This window comes from Carcharhinus amblyrhynchos, chromosome 15 (assembly GCF_965287045.1).
Source record: "Carcharhinus amblyrhynchos chromosome 15, sCarAmb.v2.hapA, whole genome shotgun sequence".
NCBI classification, from domain to species: Eukaryota; Metazoa; Chordata; class Chondrichthyes; order Carcharhiniformes; family Carcharhinidae; genus Carcharhinus; species Carcharhinus amblyrhynchos.
In genome coordinates this window covers 18,559,963-18,582,961 of record NC_137338.1, presented here as the reverse complement: position 1 = coordinate 18,582,961, position 22,999 = coordinate 18,559,963, and the positions used below count along the sequence as shown (strand labels likewise).

Below are 22,999 nucleotides of genomic sequence, written 5' to 3'. Positions count from 1 at the left end.
TTACAGATAGTGCGACATGAACCCAAGATCCTGGTTGAGACCATCCTCATGTGTGCGGAACTTGGCTATCAGCCTCTGCTCAGTGACTCTGCGCTGTAGTGTGTTGTGAAGGCCTTCTTGGAGAACGCTTACCTGAAGGTCAAAGGCCGAATGCCCATGACCGCTGAAGTATTCACCAACAGGAAGGGAACAGTCTTGCCTGGTGATTGTCGAGCGATGTTCATTCATCCGTTGTCATAGTGTCTGCATGGTCTCCCCACTGTACCATGCTTCAGGACATCCTTTCCTGCAGCGTATTAGGTAGACAATGTTGGCCGAGTTGCAAGATTATGTGCTGTGTACCTGGTAGATGGTGTTCTCACGTGTGATGATGTCATCCATGGCGATGATCCGGCATGTCTTGCAGAGGTTGCTGTGTGGTTTTGTGGTCACTGTTCTCCTGAAGGCTGGGTAGTTTGCTGCAGACAATGATCTGTTTGAGGTTGTGCGGTTGTTTGAAGGCAAGAAGTGGGGGTGTAAGGATGACCCTGGCGAGATGTTCATCTTCATCAATGATATGTTGAAGACTCCAGAGAAGATATCATAGCTTCTCTGCTCCGGGAAGGCACTGGACGATGAAGGGTACTCTGTCCACCGTGTCCCGTGTTTGTCTTCTGAGGAGGTCGGTATGGTTTTTTGCTGTGGCATGTTGGAACTGTCGATCGATGAGTCGAGCACCATATCCTGTTCTTATGAGGGCATCTTTCAGCATCTGGGGGTGTCTGTCACGATCCAGGATCATTCGTCCAGGCCTCAGTCTCGATAACTAGTCTTGTAACACAAACATAATGCTCCCATATCCCACTGTGACCACACACACCTCATGAAGCTAGCCAGTAACACCAAAGTAAACTTCATAAATTCTCAGGGGCCAGCATTTAATGTGACTTTTTTTTTAAATAGAGGCAAACAGTACTCAGCATGTTTTAAAAGTAGCTAAATAAGTGCATAGAAAGTAATGAGCTGGCCTAAGGCTTCATTTCCAATGAGATGATTCAGTTCAAGGTCCCACAGCACAGTCTTGTAAATTATTTGATTATTTGGATGAACTCTTCATCATTCCTGGCTGAAGTTACATTTAAATGAAAAGCCCCATGGGGTTTATGCCAGCAGTCAGGAAATATCACTAACATGATTGAGATCTTTGAAGTAATAGATATGAGAGGCAGTGTGATTGCTTTTGTGCACATGGACCTGATAAAGTTCCGCAGCATAGACTTGTTTGCAAAATTGAAGCCCGAAGGTTTAAAGGAACAGTAGCTGAATGGATACAAAATTAGCTGAAGCACGGAGGGCAGAGATGAACGGTCATTTTTTTTAGACCCAAAATGAATGTCCAGTGATCTTCCTCATGGGAGAGCATTGACAACCAGGGCTATTTTTGGTGTATAGTCAAGTCTTGGTTACTAATGTATAAGGAATAATTTCAAAGTTTGTAGATGACCCAAAATTCAATAATATAGTAGTTAGCAATATAATTGCGGAAGTCATAGAAATGGGCAGACACATGGCAGATGACATTTAATGCCTAGAAATTTGGTGTGATTCATATTACTAGGAAAATGAGAAGAAACTGAGAGAGATGAATTTTTTTGTGGGAGGTGGGGGGGGATTGGGAGTGTGGTGTTTGCACACGGTTTTGAAGGTATTGAGAAGACATGTGGATCCTTGGCTTTATGAGCAGGTACATATCGAATGGATGAGCAAGGAAATTGTGCTAAACCTTTATAAAACTCTGGTTAGAATCTGATGATGAAAAATTCTGGGTACACGTTTTAAGAAAGATTTCAGTGCCTAAGAGAAGTTTGATAGAAATTTACCAGAGATGAAAGGCTAAAGAAATTGGGGTTGTTGTCTTCAGAGCTGAGGTTAAGGGGGATTTGACAACAGTATTCAAAATAATGTGGAATTTTAGTTAAAGTTACTAAGGAGCAATTGTTTCCAATTGCAGAATAGTCACTAACTAGAGAACTCATTCAAGATACGTAGCAAAAGAGCCAAAGGTGACATGAGGAAAGAAAATTTACAGTACAAGTTAGAATGAACTGCCTGAGTGGGGGTGAAAAGAGATGTCCTTTACCTGGTCTGGCCTACATGTGACTCCAGATCCACAGCAAAGTCTCAAATGCCCTCTGGAATGGGGAACAGTTAGAGACGGGCAATAAATTTGGAATTCCATTCTTAAACTCGCTGCTCCTCTCCTTTAACATGAGCCTTAAAATTTACTCTTTTGGCAAAGTTTTTGGTTTCCCGTCCTAATGTCTTCTGATTTGGTTCGGTGTAAAATTCCATTTGATAATGGAATAACGTACCTTGAAATATTTTACTTTGTAAAAGGTGCTGCTTGTTTAAATGTTGTTGCAGCAGAGCAGTGACCAAAAATGGAACAGTTTTGTCTATTTGTGCGCGTCTTCAATTCAATATTGGATTGCAGCTAGTAATGCTGGTGCTTTCGGGCTGTTGATTGAATTGGATTTTGAGTGATTAGATTAAATTGAGCTGTCACTAAATCATCACTATAAAAGCACAAAATTGGGTTTCACTTGTACAAACCTTGTATCACATTGAAGTGAAGTCAAAATGAAAGGGAAGTAAAGTACATGATAGGGCTTAGTTTTATAATTTTGCGCTCAATACTGACATGAAACACTGATGTTCTGTGCATTTCTGAGTTTTACTTGGAATATTCAACATAGGAACAGGAGAAAGTGATTCACCCTCTCAAGTCAGCTCTGCTATTTGGGGTTTCATCATTGCAAAACTGTACATTAAATCTACTGTTCTGCCTTCACTCCATATCCCTTATTATCCTTAACTGAAAAAAGATATATTAGTCTGGCTTGTAAATTCTAGTTTACCTACAGTCCACAGTCTTTAGGCAGGAACATTTCCAGATTTCTATCACCTTAAGCGTGCAAAAGTGCTTTTTGAGTTCTCTCTGAATATGGCCTAGCTCTAATTTTGTGATTATGTCCACTGATTCTTGATTTTTCCTTCAGAGGAAATAGTTTATTCACACCTACTCTACAGGTGGCTTGGCGGACACTGGTTAGCACTGCTTTGATTCCCAGCTTGGGTGACTTTCTGTGTAGAATTTGCACATTCTTCCCGTGTCTGCATGGGTTTCCTCCAGATGCTCTGGTTTCTTCCCACAGTCCAAAGATGTGCATGTTAGTTGCTTTGATCGTGCTAAATTGCCCCTTGAATCCCAGAATGCATAGGTTAGAGGGATTAGCGGCATAAATATATAGGGTTACAGGCATAACGCCTAAGTGTAATTGTTGTCGGTGCGTGTTTGATGGGCCAAACGGCCTCCTTCTGCACTGTAGGATTTCTATGATGAGTCCTTTTAACATTTTAGCACTTTCATAAGTTTGTCCCTTTTTCCGTTATTTTTAAATAACTCTTCAGTTAGATTTTGCGTATTAATTTCTCCTGTGTCATACTCACTGGTAAAATTCCCTTCTCGCAAGAATAAATGACTTACTACCAACTGTCCACCAGAATAGCTTTCGAGGCTGATACAGGTTCTGTGGAAAACCACTTGGTTCATCATCGAGGTTCACATGGGAAATTATTGCTTTGTAACTTGTTGCTATGTGACACAGCATGTTAGAACATGCTGTGTACTGGAAAATTTCAGCTTGCTGTATGTTTTGCAAAATGGTCTTTAAAAGGCTTTTCACATGACTTTTTCAATCAACATTCATTCACAATTCATACATGAATTCGTGCCATGTTACTAAATGACAATTTTGTTTTTTTTACAGGTTAACTCTAACGCACAAAGCTCTAGTGATGCTAGGTAAGGGATGTACTTGTAGTTAATACATAATCAGACTTGCTGATCACTGAAAAATAGAGTACATTATTTGCAAAAAAAAGGGGAGGGGCTTAATAGCCATGGCTGAGCAAAGATAACAGATGCTCAACAAATCTACTGAATAGCAGGAAATGAAATAATAATGAAACCTAGTTCAGTAACATAACCAGTAACGAACTCCAAGGGCCAGCCTCTAAATCTCTGCTTTGCATAAAATTTTTAAGTGATTTGAATAAACTGTCAAAAAAATGAAATATGCCAAGTTATGTAAGAAAATAGGAAGATAGGAATGCAAATCAAATAAATTAGTAGACATAACAGTGCAAAAATAAATCACAAATGAAATAACTCACACAGTGGCACAGTGGTTAGTACTGCCGCATCACAGCACCAGGGACCTGGGTTCAATTCCTGGCTTGGGTCACTGTCTTTGTGGAGTTAGCACATTCTCCCTGTGTCTGTATGGGTTTCTCCCCAGGTGTTCCAGTTTCCTCCCACAATGTGAAAGATGTGCTGGTTAGGTGCATTGATCTGAACCTAGTTCAGTAACATAACTAGTAACTAACTCCAAGGGCCAGCCTCTAAATCTGAAGTGGCAATTAGGAGAATTTCGCAGTAACTGTTAAAGGAAGCCCTACTTGTGACTAATAAATAAATTTTAAACTTTAGAGTGTGTGCACAGCAAGAATCATAAATCTAACAAATCATTCATGTTGTTTTGAATTATTGGGCTTAAATTAAGAATGTTTTACATCTCAAGCAATCACAAAACTAAAACTGCATGGGTGAAATTGTCAGTGTCACACTTTCTGATTTAAGTTTTGCATGTAATTTCTTCTAATTTCAATTTTCATTTACCCTTCTGTGTATGAAACCAGCTGATTCGTGCCCACTTTTCGAATTGAAGGCAATTCTCAATGACTATTTGTGCCCAGGAGTTAAGTATTGCATAAAGCTGCTGGGAGGCTTTGAGCGAAAATACATCCAGAATATTTTGAACTGTTAAAAAACGAATTGCATGTTTCGCACAGTGGTTCATCAGTTTTATTCAGTGAGTAGTGAGCTATACAGTCAAGAAGGTCACTGGTTCAATATCTGATTTGTGCTGAGTTGTGTAACAACAAACGTCTTTAAATTCTTCCTTAGGACAAAGCAAATGTCTGAAGCAAAAAATGAAGCTATCCGCCCCAAAAGAGGTAATAAATCTTTTAATAAATTGTGTTTTTAGATATTTAGATAAGATTTCAATGCTGAGATTTAACCAAACAATTGTGTTTACAAGCATTTCTGTTCAACAAACAGTCTCAGACATGGCAGATGCCAGGCATCTAGCCAATGTTGGTTGACGCTGAACATATTAGATAGTGATATTTAAAAATGTCATCTAATGGCAGAATGCTTTGAATAGAAATATGATGATGGATCCAATGCAATTTGGTTTCTTTCACAGGATGATCAGATAATTTGGGCACCTACTTAAAATCTTGGTGAACATTTAGGCATATTTAATAATCATGCAAATTGAAAAAATAAGTTAGCTTCCTTTGTTAGTTCCCTCCCACCTCGCTTCTAAGACGCAGCTTCGACACTTGCTGGAGTGAGGCAATCCTGCAAAATTCCAGAAACTTTCTCATGGCAGGCATGCCACATGTTTCTTGGTTATTTTGGACAATGCCCACTCCCTAAGTTTCCGTTCATATTTTTTCGATAATAAAAGAAATATGAACATAAGGGGTAGAATTTTACCACCTTGCCACACCAGCGATCAGTGCAGCGAGCTGGAAAAATAGCGTGCAAAGCTAAAAATCCAATTCGGGCCCAGTGCACAATGATTTGCCATCTTCCCAGCCCCTTTAGAATGGTGCTAACTGCCTCACGCCCAGAAAGGGCAGAAAGTTGATTGGCATGAGATTGACTGGATTTCAGTATCATTAACGAGCTCAGCATGCAATCGTTTCCCCTCTCCCAGCTGCTTCTCACTTCTCTGACAGGAGGGTACTCCAGCGAGGATCACGACAGGTCTTCATTAGTGACGTGATAGATGTGACAGGGGAGCTTGAAGGCTATTGAAGACCCGGGTGGTCAGGGGCATGGCTGGGGCAGTGCACATCAGGCTATGTCCACCAGGCACCCAGCAGTGGCCTTTGTGCCGGGGGGTGGGGCAATGATTTAGGTGGGGGGGGGGGGGGGTGCGGCGGTGTTTGTCTAGGGACCCATTGTGCGAGCCCTGATACCCCTATGCTGGAGACTCATGGGGAGAACATGCTGCCGATGAAGAGGGGTGTGACCCTGCATCAACCTAGGCACCGAAAACGACAATGGTAATCTGTTGACCCTGTAATGTCCCCCTGACTATCATCAGGGAACCTGTACCAAATTTTAGAGAGCAGGCCACAAACTAGTCAAGCAACAGCCTGGCACAGTCATATCTATGGAATCGTACCTTACAGACAGTGTTGCAGACATCACCATCTGAGGTACGTCCTGTCCTAGCAGAAGAGGTGCTGGCAGCACAGTGATATACAGCCAGGGGCAAGATGCCCTGGGAGTCTTCAACATTGACATGGATGCTATGACGTCTCATGGCATCAGGTCGAACGAGGGCAAGAAAACCCGCTGATTACTACCTCCCCTCCTCCTCTCTTCTGGTGAATCAGTACTCCTCCATGTTGAAAACCACAAGGAGGAAACACCGGGGATCATCATTGAGAGTGGTTTGGGAGCAACATCTATTGACTCAGCTGGTCGAGTCCGAAAGGATATAATGGTGAGAGTTCCAACATGAGGGGAAAACTTGCCTGCCACAGATGTATCTGCCCATGACAATATCTGTGGGAGTGACCACGCACAGTCCTTGTGGAGACTAAGTGCTGTCTTCACAATGAGGATGCCCTCCATTGTGTTATGTGGCACTATCGCCATGCTAAATGGGATAGATTTCAAACTGATCTTGCAGCTCAAGATTGGCAACCATGAGGGCTGTTATCCATCAGCAGCAGCAGAAGTTTTACCTATGCACTAGTTTCAATATATTGTGAATAGGCACCCAAATCCCTTTACTTCCACATAGTGTGTTGACATTTGAATCCAACGCTGAGAAAACCGAAATGAAAGCTGTAAATGAGCTTTACCTTACAATGCAGGTACCTTACAATCATGACTATGTGGTGTCTGTGACGTAGCAAGATTATCATGTGATTTTTTTGCCAAACAATGTGCCTCAGCACCAGCTCTCTCCAGCAGTACATGGAGATTGAGTGCTGTAAAAGATTATAATTTTCCATACACTTGTTAATTTACTGCTGTATTAAAGATGGTTTGGGCTCTTAACCACCAGAAAGCAACAATTTGTCCTTTATGAACTGTAGAAATTTGACATTTCTAGATTTTATCTGAATTACAGAATCCAGCAGAAGAAACTAACCCTTGGCAATTGAGAACCAGAAAAATCACACCTCAGTGATTCAAAGTTCAAAACATTAATGAAAGAAAGAAGACAGTGCTTAATGGCACAGTGGTTAGCATTGCTGTCTCACAGTACCAGGAATTTGGATTTGATTCTGAATAAGTTTGCATATTCTCCTGGTATCTGCATGGGTTTCCTCCAGGTGCTTCAGTTCCCCCTCTCAATCCAAAGTTGTGCAAGTTAGGTGGATTGGCCCTTAATATCTCAAGATATGTAAATTAGGGGAGATTAGTCGGGTAAATATGTGGGGTTGAAGATGTGGGGCTGGCTAAGACCCACTGGTCGGAGAGTCGGTGCAGACTCAATGGCCTTCTTTAGCCCTATAGGGATCCGTTGCTCACACATTACGCTGATTAGTGATGGACATTGAAAATCCTTGAAATTGCTGGCATAAGATTAGATATTTTTTATTGATATAAAGGGGCAATTCTAAAAAATGGTTAAACGATCATAAAAGAGCAGCCCCATTAATTTAGCGCATATGCCATCAGGGATCCAAATTTACCACAAAGAAACCTATTCTTGATGGAAAGAGAATAGTAAATTTTGTAGAACTGTAATAGATTACAGTGCAGTCCATCATATCTCTGCCACCTATTTTCCAGAGGAATCTCGCTTCCTCTGACTCGTGCATGAGAAAATCAGATCTAATTAAGGTTTCCAATTCTGGGCTGACATTATGCAGCTTGTTGATTGGAAAGACAAACATTGGGACTGGTGCTGATGTACAGCATTTTACTCTGGTTGACTATTCTTTTCAATGGGGTGGGAGACCAGACACAACCAAGCACAGATCTACAGAAGCAATCCTATGCCAGTCCCAATTCTAATTCCTTTTTCTCCTCCCTCTCTAAACTCCTACCTGTTCTCTCCTTTGAAAAGGAGTATGATAATGTCTAAGCCATGAACTATCCCCATCAGTATCACTGGGCCTTAGCTGCCTGAAGGCATAGTTTAGATTCTCTTTCTACATCAAGGTGAGACATAGGTCAGTCAAGTCATTCCATTTTAGGATAAGACAGTTCAAATGACAGTAAACTTGAAACAGTGTCACTATTGGTTCTCTGTTGCTCGATCTAAACCCTGGAACCCCTTACCAGCACCATGGGTGTACCTACACCACATGAACTGAGGCAGATCAAAAAGGCAGCTAACCATCCCTTTTTCAAGGTCAGTTAGGGATGGACAATGAATGCTGGTTGAGCCAGTGACACCCACGTACCGTGCACAAATAAAAAAGTAAAGGATTAGATTCAAAATCCTGGGGGTTCAGTTATGTGGTAATTGGATTGTGCAGCTGTTTGTTGAAGGCAGAAAACACTTGGCTTTCAGAAACCTTTTAAGAATGATATCTATTATCGTGAAAAATATTTCCAATTGAAAGTGGAGTTTCTGGCAGCAAAAATATTCTTCTCTGGGCTATTTATTCCACGTGCTTTCCGGCCATCTCATTTACACCGTAACACAACCGTAATGAGAGCATAAATAACAATCACCTTACTGTGCTCGATTTTTCCTGCAATGTAAAAACTGAAATCAGATACCTACATAAAGGAAAAAAGTCTTTACAATAAGATTGTTGTGGCCAGCTCAAATCACCCTGGAGCCAGTTTACATAGTGTAGTATTCGTTCCACTGTTATTTTCTCAGATCTAGGACATGATTTAGATGAAAAATTGGTGACTCCTCCTGAAAGTATTTACAGTATATCACTGTGGAAGCTGCAGAGATGAATTCAGCTTTATTACTGTAATGGGAAATGAAGCGAACTTGCTACGTTTGGAAGGTTCACCAGTTTTGCCAGTGTCTCTGGCAGCAGCAAGCTCAACACATCTCTGTGGCCCAATGATTAAATCTCTCATACAAACCCTTCCCAGGGGAATGGTGTAGCACTGCAGCCAAATAATAAAATTGAGAAATAACCCTATCAAAGGAATTACATGCAAGTTTGTCTGTCAGTTGCGCCAGTGATATGAAAGCTAAATGGAGCAAATTCCACAGCACAATGTCTCTGTATTTAACTGAACAATGTCTTTAAGCAGTTCTAAAATAATAAATAGCAGGCAAGTGGTATATTGAACTTAATACTGAGAAGTGAGGTGAGATGCCTGAAGATCAGAGTGTGGCAAATGTTGTGTCTTTGTTTAACAAGGGCCGCAGGGAAAGCCTGGGAACCGCAGACCGGTGAGCCTAATGTCTGTAGTGGATAAGTTGTTAAGAGGTATTTTGAGAGACAGGATCTGCAGGTATTTAGAAAGGCAAGAACTGATTAGGAACAGTCAGCTTGGCTTTGTAAGTGGAAAATCATGTCTCAGAAATTTGATTGAGTTGTTTGAAAGGGTAGCTGAGAAGGTAGATGAGGGCAATTCTGTTGATGCTGTCTAATGGACTTTAGCAAGGCCTTTGACAAGGGACTGCATGGTAGGTTGTTGCATAAGGTTAAATCTCATGGGATCCAGAATGAGGTAGCCAATTGGATACAAAATTGGCTTGATGACAGAAGATGGGTGTAGAGGGTTATTTTTCAAACTGGAGGCCTGTGACCAGCTGTGTGCCTCAGGGAACAGTGCTGGGTCCACTGTTATTTGTTATTTATATTAATGATTTGGATGAGAATTTAGGAGGTATGGTTAGTAAGTTTGGAAATGACACCAAGATTGGTGGCACCATGGACAGTAAAGAAGGTTATCTCAGATTGCAGCTGGATCTTGATCAGCTGGGCCAGTGGGCTGATGAATGGCAGATGGAGTTTCATTTAGATAAATGTGAGGTAATGCAGGACTTACTCAGTTAATGGTAGGGTGATTGTGAAAAGTTACAGAACAAAGAGATCTCGGAGTTAAGGTTCATAGTTCCTTGAAAGTGGAGTCACAGCTGAATAGGGTAGTGAAGAAGGTATTTGGTATGCTTGGTTTCATTGCTCAGAACATTGAATGCAAAATTGGGATGTCTTGTTGAAGTTGTATAAGACATTAGTAAGGCCACACTTGAAGTACTGTGTCCTGTTCTGATCATCCTATTATAGAAAGGATAATATTAAATCAGAAAGAGTGCAGAAAAGATTTACTAGGATGCTATGGGGACTTGATGGTTTGAGTTATAGGAGAAGTTGGATAGACTGGGACTTTTTTCCCCGGAGTGTAGGAGGCTTAGAGGTGATCTTATAGAGGTCTATAAAATAATGAAGGGCATAGTAAAGTAGATGGTCAACATTTTTTTCCAAAAGATGGGGGAGCCAAAACTTAGAGGGTTTAAGCTGAGCAGGGAGTGATACAAAAGGGTCCAGAGGAGCTGTTTTTTCACACAGAAGGTAATGAGTGTCTAGAACAAGCTGCTAGAAGCAGTAATAAAGGTGAGTTAAATTTTGTCTTTTAAAAGAAGCATTTAAACAGTTATATGGGTAAGATGGGGAGAGAGGGCATGGTCCAAATGCGAGCAATTGGCACTAGCTTAGTCGTAAAAACTGAGTGGCATGGACAAGTTGGGCTGAAGGACCTATTTCTGTGCTATAAAGCTCCTAAGTGTGAAGTGTTGCTTTTTGGCAAAAAGGTTGCAGAGAGGCAATGCAGATTAATTTGCGTGGTTTAAGTACTGTACAGGGCAGAGCAACCAGGAGATGCATGTGCATAGATTTTGAACGCAGCATAACATATTGCAAGACTAGTTAACAGAGCATATGGGATTTTAGGCTTCACCAATAGAGATATTGCGTTATGCCAAATCTTTCATTAGAGGCAACCATATCATTGTGTCCAGTTCTGCTCACCGTTTTGAGAGGGTGCAGAGGAGATTTACCGCAGTGTTTCCAGGGATGAGAATTTCTTTTTGATTAGTTTGGAGAAGCTGGCATTTTTCTCCTTGGAGCAAATGAGATTGAGGGGTGATATTATACAAGTTTCCAAGACCCTGATAGGTTTAGTACTCTAGTTCTACCGATAAAAAAATGAACGCACCATTCAACTTTTGATTAGTTTTTGGACCCTTTCTAACATTTTAATAATCTATGTACCTATCTCTTTAGACATTTTTTTCTTTGTTCTTACATGGGATGTGGGTATCACTGGCAAAGCCAGCATTTGTTACCCACCCCTAATTGCTCTTGAACTGAGGACAGTTAAGAGTCAGCCACTTGGGTCTGGAGTCACATATAAGTCAGACCATGTACTGATGCCAGATTTCTAAAGGACATTAGTGAACCAGATGGGTTTTCACAATAATCGATGTTTGTTTCATGATCACTATTACTGAGGCTGGTTTTATATTCCAGATTTAGTGATTGTATTTAAATTCCATCATCTGCCATGGTGGGATTTGAAGCTTTTCATCATTTTGAAAGTACACTGTTCTAACTTTTTTAGTGGATGACTTCAGATTTGATGATATTGAAATCCATAGTTTTGCCCATTCACTAAATTTATCACTGTCTCTTTGTAATTTTATGTTTCTATCTACGCTGCTTGCAATACTGCTTTTCTGTTTTGTCATCAGGAAATTCGGATGTATGGCTTTTTATCCTATCATCTAAATCAGTAAGCGAAGTAATCTTTAACGCCATCATAGATCCTTGTGGAACACCATTATTTACACCTTGCCATTATTCCTATTCTCCACCTCCTACCTTTCAGCTAATTTCTTAACCAAATGAATAATTTGCCTTCAGTTCCATGAGTTTCAACTTTTTAAAATCATTTATGAGTTTTCAAAATTGCTGGCTAGGCTAACATTTATTACCCATTCCCAACTACTCTTAACTGCCTTCTTGAACTGCTGCAGTCCATATAATGCAGGTGCACCCACAGTGCCCTTAAAGAGGGAGTTTCAAGATTTTGACTCAGTGGCAGTGATGGAATGGTCAAGTGAGATTGGTGTGTGACTTGAAGGGGAACTTGCAAGTGGTAGTGTATCCGTGCCTCTGCTGCCCTTGTTCTTCTGGGTCCAAGAGTCATGGGTTTGAAAGGTGCTGTTGAAGGAGGCTTGGCAAGTTCTAGATGGCACACTGTGTGCCACTGTGAGCTGGTGTTAAGGGAGTAAATGTTTAGGATGAAGGATATGTGTGCCAATCAAATGTGTTGTTTTGTCCTGAATAGTGTGAAGCTCCTTGCGTGTTGTTGGAGCTGCACTCATCCAGGCAAGTGGAGAATATTCCATCACATGCTTGACTTGTGCATTCTAGATTCTGGACAGACTTTTGGGAGGCAAGAGGTGAATTACTCGTCACAGAATTTCCAGTATGTGACCTAGAATTATGGTATTATACAATGCTGACAACACACATTGTGACTCTTTGCAAGAGCGATTTGTCTAGTCCTACTCCCCCAACTGTTGCCCTGCAAACTTTTTCTCTTCAGACAATTGTCCAATTTTCTTTTGAAAGTCGCTATTGAATCTCTCTCCATCACACTCTCAATTGACTGAGCGGCAGAAGCAGAGGTTGATGGTAAAGGGGTGCATTTCTAACTGGAAGCCTATGACCATTTGTGTCCCACAGGGATCAGTGTTGGGGCCCTTGCTGTTTGTGGTTGATATGAATGATTTAGACTTGAATGTAGGAGGATTGATCAGTAAATGCACAGATGATGTGAAAATGGTAGGGTAGTTAATAATGAGGAAGATAGCCTTAGATTACAGGAGAATATAGACAAGCTGGTCAAATGGGCTGATCACTGGCAAATGAAATTCAAGATGTGGAGATGCCGGCGTTGGACTGGGGTAAACACAATAAGAAGTCTCACAACACCAGGTTAAAGTCCAACAAGTTTATTTGATAGTAAACCCACAAGCTTTCAGAACGCTGTTCCTTCGTCAGGTGCGCGGAAAGTTCCACTCACTTACCACTCACCTGATGAAGGAACAGTGTTCCAAAAGCTTGTGGGTTTACTATCAAATAAACTTGTTGGACTTTAACCTGGTGAAATGAAATTCAATACAGATAAGTGTGAGGTGATGCAGTTGGGCAGGGCAAACAAGGCAAGGGAATACAGGAATGGCAGGATCCAACGGATCTTGGTGTGCATGTGTGCAAGCTCCCTTAAGGTTGCCGGACAGGTGGATAAATCGGTAGAGGAGGCATATGATATACTTGCCTTTATCAATTGAGGGATAGAATTTAAGAGCAAGGTGGTTATGCTGGAACTATACAAAATGTTGGTTAGGCCACAGCTAGAATATTGTGTGCCGTTCTGGAATCCACATTATAGGAGAGTTGTCATAGTACAGAAAAGATTGCAGACAAGATTTACCAGGATGTTGCCTGGACTGAAGAGATTTAGTTTGAAGAGAGATTGGATAGACTGAGGTTGTTTTCTTTGGAGCAGAAGAGACTGACGGGACAGGATTGACATGTATAAAGTTATGAGCTTTCGGGTTAGTCCCTTCGTCAGGTGAATGGAGAGTTCTGGCCTCAGACAGAGCATATAAAGCACAGACAGTTTACAGATTACTGATTAGAATGCGAATCTTTACACCTAACCTGCTGTTCAAGTCTTAAAGTGGCCGACAGTGTGAGTGGAAGGAGCACTGATCACAGGTTAAAGAGATGTGTATTGTCTCCAGACAGTACAGTAAGTGAGGTTTTGCAAACTCAGGCAAGTCACGGGGGTTACAGATAGTGCGACATGAACCCAAGATCCTTGTTGAGACCGTCCTCGTGTGCGGAACTTGGCTATCAGTCTCTGCTCAACGACTCTGTGCTGTCGTGTGTCGTGAAGGCCGCCTTGGAGAATGCTTACCCAAAGGTCAGAGGCTGAATGCCCGTGACCGCTGAAGTGTTCGCCAACAAGAAGGGAACAGTCTTGCCTGGTGATTATCGAGCGATGTTCATTCATGCGTTGTCGTAGCGTCTGCATGGTCTCCCCAATGTACCATGCTTCAGGACGTCCTTTCTTGCAACGTATCAGGTAGACAACGTTGGCCGAGTTGCAAGAGTAATTACCGTGTACCTGGTGGATGGTATTCTCACGTGTGATGATGTCATCCGTGTTGATGATCTGGCATGTCTTGCAGAGGTTGCTGTGGCAGGGTTGTGTGGTATTGTGGTCACGGTTCTCCTGAAGGCTGAAGACCCGGCCGTCCCATCGTATCAGGCAATGGGACTCTGTGTGAGAACCTCTCTGGCTACGTTGAGGGCATCCTGAAACCCATTGTACAAAGAACCCCCAGCTTTTGTTGCGACACTATGGACTTCCTACAGAAACTCAGCACACATGAAGCAGTTGAACCAGGGACACTCCTCGTCACAATGGATGTCTTGGCGCTCTACACCAACATCCCCCACAACGATGGCATTGCTGCGACTGCCTCAGTACTCAATGCCGACAACTGCCAATTTCCAGATGCAATTTTACAACTCATCCGCTTTATCCTGGACGACAATGTCTCCACCTTCAACAACCAGTTTTTCATCCAGACACACGGAACAGCCATGGCGATCAAATTTGCACCTCAATATGCCAACATCTTCATGCACAGGTTCGAACAAGACTTCTTCACCGCACAGAATCTTCAACTGATGCTATACACTAGATACATCGATGACATTTTCTTCCTTTGGCCTCATGGAGAACAGTCACTGAAACAACTATATGAGGACATCAACAAGTTCCATCCCATCATCAGACTCACCATGGACTATTCCCCAGAATCAGTTGCATTCTTGGACACATGCATCTCCATCAAGGACGGTCACCTCAGCACCTCACTGTACCGCAAGCCCACAGACAATCTCACAATGCTCCACTTCTCCAGCTTCCACCCTAAACATGTTAAAGAAGCCATCCCCTATGGACAAGCCCTCCATATACACAGGATTTGCTCAGATGAGGAAGATCGCGACAGACACCTCCAGGAGCTGAAAGATGCCCTCATAAGAACAGGATATGGCACTCGACTCATAGATCGACAGTTCCAATGCGCCACAGCAAAAAACCGCACCGATCTCCTCAGAAGACAAACATGGGACACGGAGGACAGAGTACTCTTCGTCATCCAGTACTTCCCCGGAGTGGGGAAGCTATGACATCTTCTCCGGAGTCTTCAACATTTCATTGATGAAGACAAACATCTCGCCAGGGCCGTCCCCACACCCCCACTTCTTGCTTTCAGACAACCACTCAACCTCAAACAGACCATTGTTCGCAGCAAACTACCCAGCCTTCAGGAGAACAGTGACCACAATACCACACAACCCTGCCACAGCAACCTCTGCAAGACATGCCGGATCATCGACATGGATGACATCATCACACGTGAGAATACCATCCACCAGATACACGGTAAATACTCTTGCAACTCGGCCAACGTTGTCTACCTGATACATTGCAGGAAAGGATGTCCCGAAGCATGGTACATTGGGGAGACCATGCAGACGCTATGACAACGGATGAATGAACATTGCTCGACAATCACCAGGCAAGACTGTTCCCTTCCTGTTGGCAAACGCTTCAGTGGTCACGGGCATTCAGCCTCTGACCTTTGGGTAAGCATTCTCCAAGGCGGCCTTCATGACACACGACAGCGCAGAGTCGCTGAGCAGAGACTGATAGCCAAGTTCTGTACACATGAGGACGGTCTCAACAAGGATCTTGGGTTGATGTCGCACTATCTGTAACCCCTGTGACTTGCCTGAGTTTGCAAAACCTCACTTACTGTACTGTCTGGAGACAATACACATCTCTTTAACCTGTGATCAGTGCTCCTTCCACTCACACTGTCGGCCACTTTAAGACTTGAACAGCAGGTTAGGTGTAAAGGTTCGCATTCTAATCAGTAATCTGTAAACTGTCTGTGCTTCATATGCTCTGTCTGAGGCCAGAACTGTCCATTCACCTGACGAAGGGACTAACCCGAAAGCTAGTGAGTGTACTATCAAATAAATCAGTTGGACTTAAACCTGGTGTTGTCAGACTTTTTACTGTGTTTACCCCAGTCCAACACTGGCACATCCACATCACATAGTTATGAGGGACATAAGTAAAGAAGACAGGAAGAAACTATCCCTTTGGTGGAGGGATCAATGACCAGGGAGCATACATTTAAGGTTCGGGGCAGGAGGTAATGCAAGTAATGTTGTAGCTGAAAAGGGGAGGTCAACTTATACACCTGAGTAAATGCAAAACCATGATTTCTGTGGCCAAACAAATATGCTTTTCTTGTATGCCGAGTCAACTTGTATGCTACAATCTACAGTCGTTTTTTTGCAGCACTTCACTGGGCTCCATTTCATTTTCTAATGTGTTGGCTTTCAAAGTGGCTCACACATGAAGAAAAGCACTTTGAAGGTGACATTAGAAGTCTGTTCACTTTTTGAGGGAAAGAGGTCACTCACTATCACTTTTTCAAAGGGAAATTGAAGATGGGTAGTAGACGTCAGCCTTACCAGGCTTATGTCAAATTAAAGAATTAATATAAAGCACTAAACAAAAATAAGTTAGAGGGAAAAATGTCCCTAGAAAATTCCTCTGGACGATCTGTGTAATGGGATACTTTTTCAGAAGAAAAGCATTCATATATTTAATTCATGCTTGTATTTTTGTGATTTATGGATGTTTTGTACTGTGCAACAAAGCCAGGAATTCCATGCTGCTGATGCACAGATTCCATTGCCTGGTCTTAGATAATACAAGGCTTATGAACTTCTCCCAAGAAAGTACACAATGATGATTTTAGACTGCAGTTTTTGTAACAATGCAAAGGCAAAAAAAGTAGGTCTGAGACCCCATCAAGCATTCTCAAAGTTTGAAAAACATTGATTTGTCCTAAGTAGTAAAAGCTGCATTGTTAATTCTCCATTCATTTTTGTCTCTGTCCAGTTGCTGTGCCAGTGGAAGAACCAAGCAAGTGTTACTTATTGCGAGAACTCTCAGCAGAGAGATCGTCCATTGAGAAAGGAATGCTGGATGTTGATCGACTCATTTTAAAACTCTTAACCTCTGGCACTTTGGACTTCATCTCCCTGAACAATATTACAAGATATCCTGTCAGGAACGACAGGACCCGAGCTCTCCTGGACCACTTTTTACAAATAAATAATAATGGCATTTTGAGGCAATTTGTTTCTCACATGAGGGACCCAGTAATACTAAATGCAGAAGCACTAAACTGGGCTGAGTATATGCAGGGATGCAGTAAGTATACTTCCCTTTATCTGGTTTCTACTTTGATGTTTGTCGTACTTTTTATGCTCAGTCCAGTATGTATTTTTAGTATCAATATTAACTGATCTAGGGAGTAGGATGCTTTTACTGTAATGAAACTAAACACACCACCTGAGCATTGCGCAAAGCTGAAACGCCAGAATTTTTCCACCATTGCTGGAGAAGCTTAGCTGCTCCACCAGCCCCATTTCATGGTGGTTCAGTGGGAATTAATTGGTGAATCAACCAAGTGGTCCATCACCATCTTGTCACAAAATCAGTTTTTCAATTTCGCTCCAAAATGTAAAACTAAGTACTACATCCTTGAGTCTTATAAATCATGGATTCTGTGTTGTGTATACAGATCAGGAGAGGATTGGTCTCTTTTCCCCTGTCGGAAAGAAGGCTGTGGGTGAGAGATCTTTAAAACGGTGAAAGATTCTGACAGAGTGGGTACAGAGAGAATGTTTCCTTTTATGGGGACGAACATTAATAGAAGCTGTCAATATAAGATAGTCGTCAAGAAAAAGCGGAAAGATTTTAAAGTTCACCTAGCAGGAACTGTAAGATCTAATCATGTATTACAGATTGTTCAAATCATAAACTGAAGCTGAAAGTGTTTCATTGGGAAGCAACAGTTCAAGACAGCACATAAGCAGAATAGATATTGTCGACACACTACTCATGGTGGGTAAGGATCCCTGACCTTGGATTGAAAGGGCAGAATGATCTAGTGTCTGCCTTCTACCATAATAATCTCCTGCTTGCTGTTTGGCTAATTAGGGCATTAAGCTATCTCTTCCCTTCATTTGTGCCTTTTCCCTCTTAACCGCTTGTTTACGTACATTATTTTTAGAGGTTAGTGGGTATTTCATGCTAATCAGTTGCTCAGTTACATTTTCCCATCCAGTTGTCTAATCGTCCATCAGTCCATAAAAAGTGGGAACAGGAGTAAGCCCCTTGAGCCTGCTCCACCATTCAGTAGGATCATGGCAGATCTGACGTTCTTCATGTTCACTTTCCAGCCCCGACCCCATAACCCTTGATTCTCTTTCTGATCAGGAATCTATCTATCTCAGCCCTAGATATACACAAGGACTCTCAAGACACAGGTTTGTAAATTACACCCCTTTCACTCCAGCCCCTGGTCCATAAGGTTACCCACTCTGCTTATTTCTTGGAAGGATTTCTGCTAGTTAATTTCACTGAGACAAAATTATGTAGTTAAGTGGGAAAGAGTTCCATCTTATCAAGCCTAGTAATGCCTACCAAAGAACAGCTTCCATGTCGTGTCCTTGGACAGATAACAGGACTCCTAATGAAAACATAAATCAATCCTGACTGTTATTCTATATCTGTCTTCACTCTGGCACAATGCTGAGGACTTCTTCTTAATAAGGGAGAAAAGGGAGAGAGAGAGCTACTTTGAAGATGTGCAATTAATTTTGTAAGATTTTGTAGTGTCATTAGACAATCATTTTGTACAGGCCAGTTTTGCCCCAAGGTAACTGGAGGTAATTCCAGATGAGCGGGTGAGGGATGGGCCAGCAGCACGCTGCAACTTTATGGAGTCAGCTCTTGCTGACAACTAAATATTAAAAGGTTTCCAGTATTTTTGGGCCTAGTTTGTTTGGCTTCCTGCAATCCCTTTAAGATTGCTAGTTTAGATTGCTGAAAATCCAGAAATGCAATAGCTTCACTGCTAACTTAATCCAAGTAGGCACTTCAGTGTCATCCAAAGGAAGTGTTGCATTGCTACCTAAGACATTAAACCGAGACTGTCCCTGTTTGGATGGACAGAAAATGCATTATGGCATGTTCACAAAGAAGGGCAAGGAATTTTCTTGATGTTCTGACTTGCATCACCAAGACTTGGTTATTCGTCTCATTGCTGTTTGCAATTTTTTACTATGCGCACATTGCTTACATCAACAGGGAGTGCGCTTCAAAAGTAATTAATTAGCTGTGAAATGTTTTGGGACATCCCAAGGACATGATATGTGGTATTAAATGTAATTCTTGTTTAATTGGATTTGGGAAACTTTGTGCATAGCATGCATGTAAAAATGTCATCCAGATGGTGCAGATACTGCCAGTACTTCTTGTGTTATATAAAGGCCCGTGCTGTATGTACAGCATCAACTTGTTTCTTCCTGAGCTGAGGAGGCTGTACCCACTGCCCTTTGAGTTATTACCTCTCGTTGAAGGAAAGGTTGTGGTTCCTCCTCAGAAGTAGATTAGATTGCAAAACTTCCAGTTGACCCATTGTTCTTTCAGGATTTTCTGACAATTGTAAGATTCGGATGTCACAGGATGGGGCAACAGTAGTAGTAAAAATAAATTTGGCCTCCTTCTGAATGGTGTGAGAGCAACGTATAAACATGCTGGACAGCAAGGAGAACTGTTTTTAGATCACATAGCAATAAATAGCAAACAGTTACATGGTTACAGGCTGTCATTTCAAATGACATTAAAAAAGCAGACAAAAAAAAGGCCTGAGACTTGGATTTACAGTCAAAAAATTGTGAGTCTGCTGTTCTACTGCCAATCTGTTAACTGTGGACAAATGTCACATAATGCTTGCAGGAAAACAAAAATAAAACAATGCATTCTTAGTTGAGATAGTATATTAGTACCAATCCAGGTCAGAATTTTGAATAATGGGAAAAATTCAATACCCTATTCACAATTGCATGATAAATGATGAATGCATTAAGTGCTTTTTGGAAATTTGGATTCTCCAAGTCTACTTACAAAGAATGTATTGAGAACAAAATTGAAAAGGCAGTGTTCCAACCTCAGTCGGCAGCCATAGATTGTCCAGCCACTTTGCTGAATAATCTTGAACATTTATTGACACTTAGCTTTACTAATGGAAATTCCAGCACTTAATTACACCAAGCATTCATTACAAGCATCCAGCAGCAGGGATGCGCCAAGCTGGTGTGAAATCATGCTGGCATAAAGTGGTGCCAAAGACATTTTGATGCTAATTGGGGCTGGCAAGTTTTTGACATTGGGCAATGACACAGACTTGGCACTGCCATTTGATTTGAGAAATGTGCCAGTGCACAACCATTCTGGGGACATATTGGCACCAGTCTCTGTTAAGGATGCATTGACTTTAATTGCTTCTGAATAATATATGAACCAGAGAGAAAGACACTCACTATTTCAAACTACCTTTGTGGAAAGTAGTTTTAGATTTTCAGATTTCATGGGCAAATTGAAATAAAGAATGGCTTAAACCTATTCACTTTGGCCAATTCAATAAATATCATACTTCTTCCAGTAGGGAGACAGCTGTTGCCTGTCGCAAGTCTGTTTTAACCCTTATACGATGGACAAATAACTATGAGTAGACATCTTTGTAGTACAACCAATATTTATTTAAACCCACACAATCAATAATCACCCAGCCAACCAACAATAAGTTATCTTACAGGAAAATATTAAAGTTCAAGTCCAATACAAGACCTTGACTTAACTTTGTGTGACTGGCAAGTACCCAAGTAGATATTGGCCTTTATCTGTGCATTGATCTCAGTAGTTGTCTGCATAGTTTGGTCCTTTGGTCTGGTCTGGCACTCTGGCTCTGGTCTTCCTTCCTTCCTTCTCAGATGTGGTGGGTCTCCTTGTGCTGGTCGTCACTGGCGATGGTCACCATTGTTGTAGCTTGTTCGTGGGGTAGAGAGAGAGAGAAGATTCCTGGTTGCGCAGCACCCTTTATACCCTATTGGGTTTCATGCTCCTTTTAGCCATTGCCAATTAATTGATCAGAACGTGATCCCCCTGATCAATAAGAGTCCAATCAGGTAGTGTCACACCAATGTCTGGGTGTGTCCCCAACAGCCATGTCTATAGGTGCTGGAGACACGTAGGTCACTTACCTCCCTCCTAAATAAGGGTTCACTGTGCCCTCATGCCTGGTAAACAACCAAGTGTGACCATAAAGTCTCTTTCATCCTGGAGAAGACCCATATCCTGTTTATTCACTCGTCAGGGTTGCAGCCTGTTTGTCTCTGTCTTTAAACTGTAGCCTGTTGTTTTAGTTCTTGCCCAATTGTCCCAGAGTGTTTTACAAATCGCCATTTTAGACGGCCCGTTTGGCCACACTGCATTACTGATTTATGACTTTTTTTGTACTTAATAGAACAAGCACAATAGAATCCACTCCAAGCATCTTCCTCCATTTGATTTTCTCCATGAAGTTCACCGCAAAATGGGAAAATTATTACGGATGCAATGATATTGAGAAACCATTCAGTAGGGTTATCTAGGGTTTCACAGGTGGCATCTATAAAACAGCCAAATGGCATAACAGATTTACAAAGCCTTCATATTTAAATGTGATAGTTGCTTAAGATCATTTATCAGAAAGATCGACCCTGACAGCTGGTGCAACATTTACGCAAAGGACCTCTTTCCAAATGTGTCGATGTGCTACTCCGATGTATGGAGTATATAGGGAAGAAAGATGGTTTAACTTAAAGAAAGATGGACACTTAGAAAAGTGGCTGTCGACTATATATTTTTTCTCACAATTCATCCGTGTAGGATTTAATCCTACTTTGCGAAAGATGCAGATAATTTGAAGAGTCTTTTTAATCTGTTTTGAAGCACTAAGAATGGTTATGATGCCATTTATGTTTAATATAATCATAATGTGGTATTGATGGTCACCCCTCTCTTGCATTGTCCAAGGGGGGGCCTTTTCGACTTGATCTCTAACATATTAGATCCTCTTTTACTAGAAAGGCATTAGGGAAAACTGTTTTCTTACATTTAATGCTTTATACTGAATATTTGTTCCATGAGAAAATTAATCATTGCCTAAAATTATTTACTTCTCTGCCCAAAATATCATTCTACTTCAATTTTTCAATTGCAGTAGGTTGGAACATGTGAAAACATGTTTATATCTATATTTTCACACAAATAATTTATCAGCCTATAGAATCAGAGATCACAGTCCTTTAATCAATCAATCATATCCCTTTAATCAGTCCTCTCAAAAGGCATATATAAAATTTACAATGGTACGGTGGCACAGTGGCTAGCACTGCTGCCTCACAGTGCCAGTGGCCTGGGTTCAACTCCCAATTTGGGTCACTGTCTGTGTGGAGTCTGCACGTTCTCCCCATGTCTATGTGGGTTTCCTCCAGGCGCTTCAGTTTTTTTCCTACAGTCTGAAAGACATGTTGGTTAGGTGTATTGGCCGTTCTAAATTCTCCCTCAGTGTACCTGAACAGGTGCCGTAGTGTGGCGACTAGGGAATTTTCACTGTGACATCATTTTGCAGTGTAAATGTAAGCCTATTTGTGACACAAATAAATAAAACTTTTTAAAAAACTTTATTGAGCAAAAGAGGTGACACCTGGAGGAGATATTAGATAATTTATATGGATCAAATCCAACACCTCTTTTGTCTATCTCTACAATATTGTCCATTCATTTTAACGAAATTAATGTGAGGAATTCTAATCCAATTCCTAGCCATTAAGTCAAAAGTAGAAAACTAATTTAAATCTTTGGTCAAAA

At 41.5% G+C, this 22,999-nt stretch overlaps 1 protein-coding gene across 1 annotated transcript in view; it reads left to right on the top strand.

Annotated features, from left to right (window-relative positions):
- The window catches only part of LOC145353114 (E3 ubiquitin-protein ligase DZIP3-like), a 141,331-nt gene that overhangs the window by 13,649 nt on the left and 104,683 nt on the right, over positions 1–22,999 (top strand). Inside the window, exons 3-5 of the mRNA XM_080203487.1 lie at positions 3,810–3,844; positions 5,009–5,058; positions 17,135–17,449. Of these exons, the coding sequence (XP_080059613.1) occupies positions 3,810–3,844; positions 5,009–5,058; positions 17,135–17,449 (400 nt within the window). The remainder of the gene's footprint in view (positions 1–3,809; positions 3,845–5,008; positions 5,059–17,134; positions 17,450–22,999) is intronic.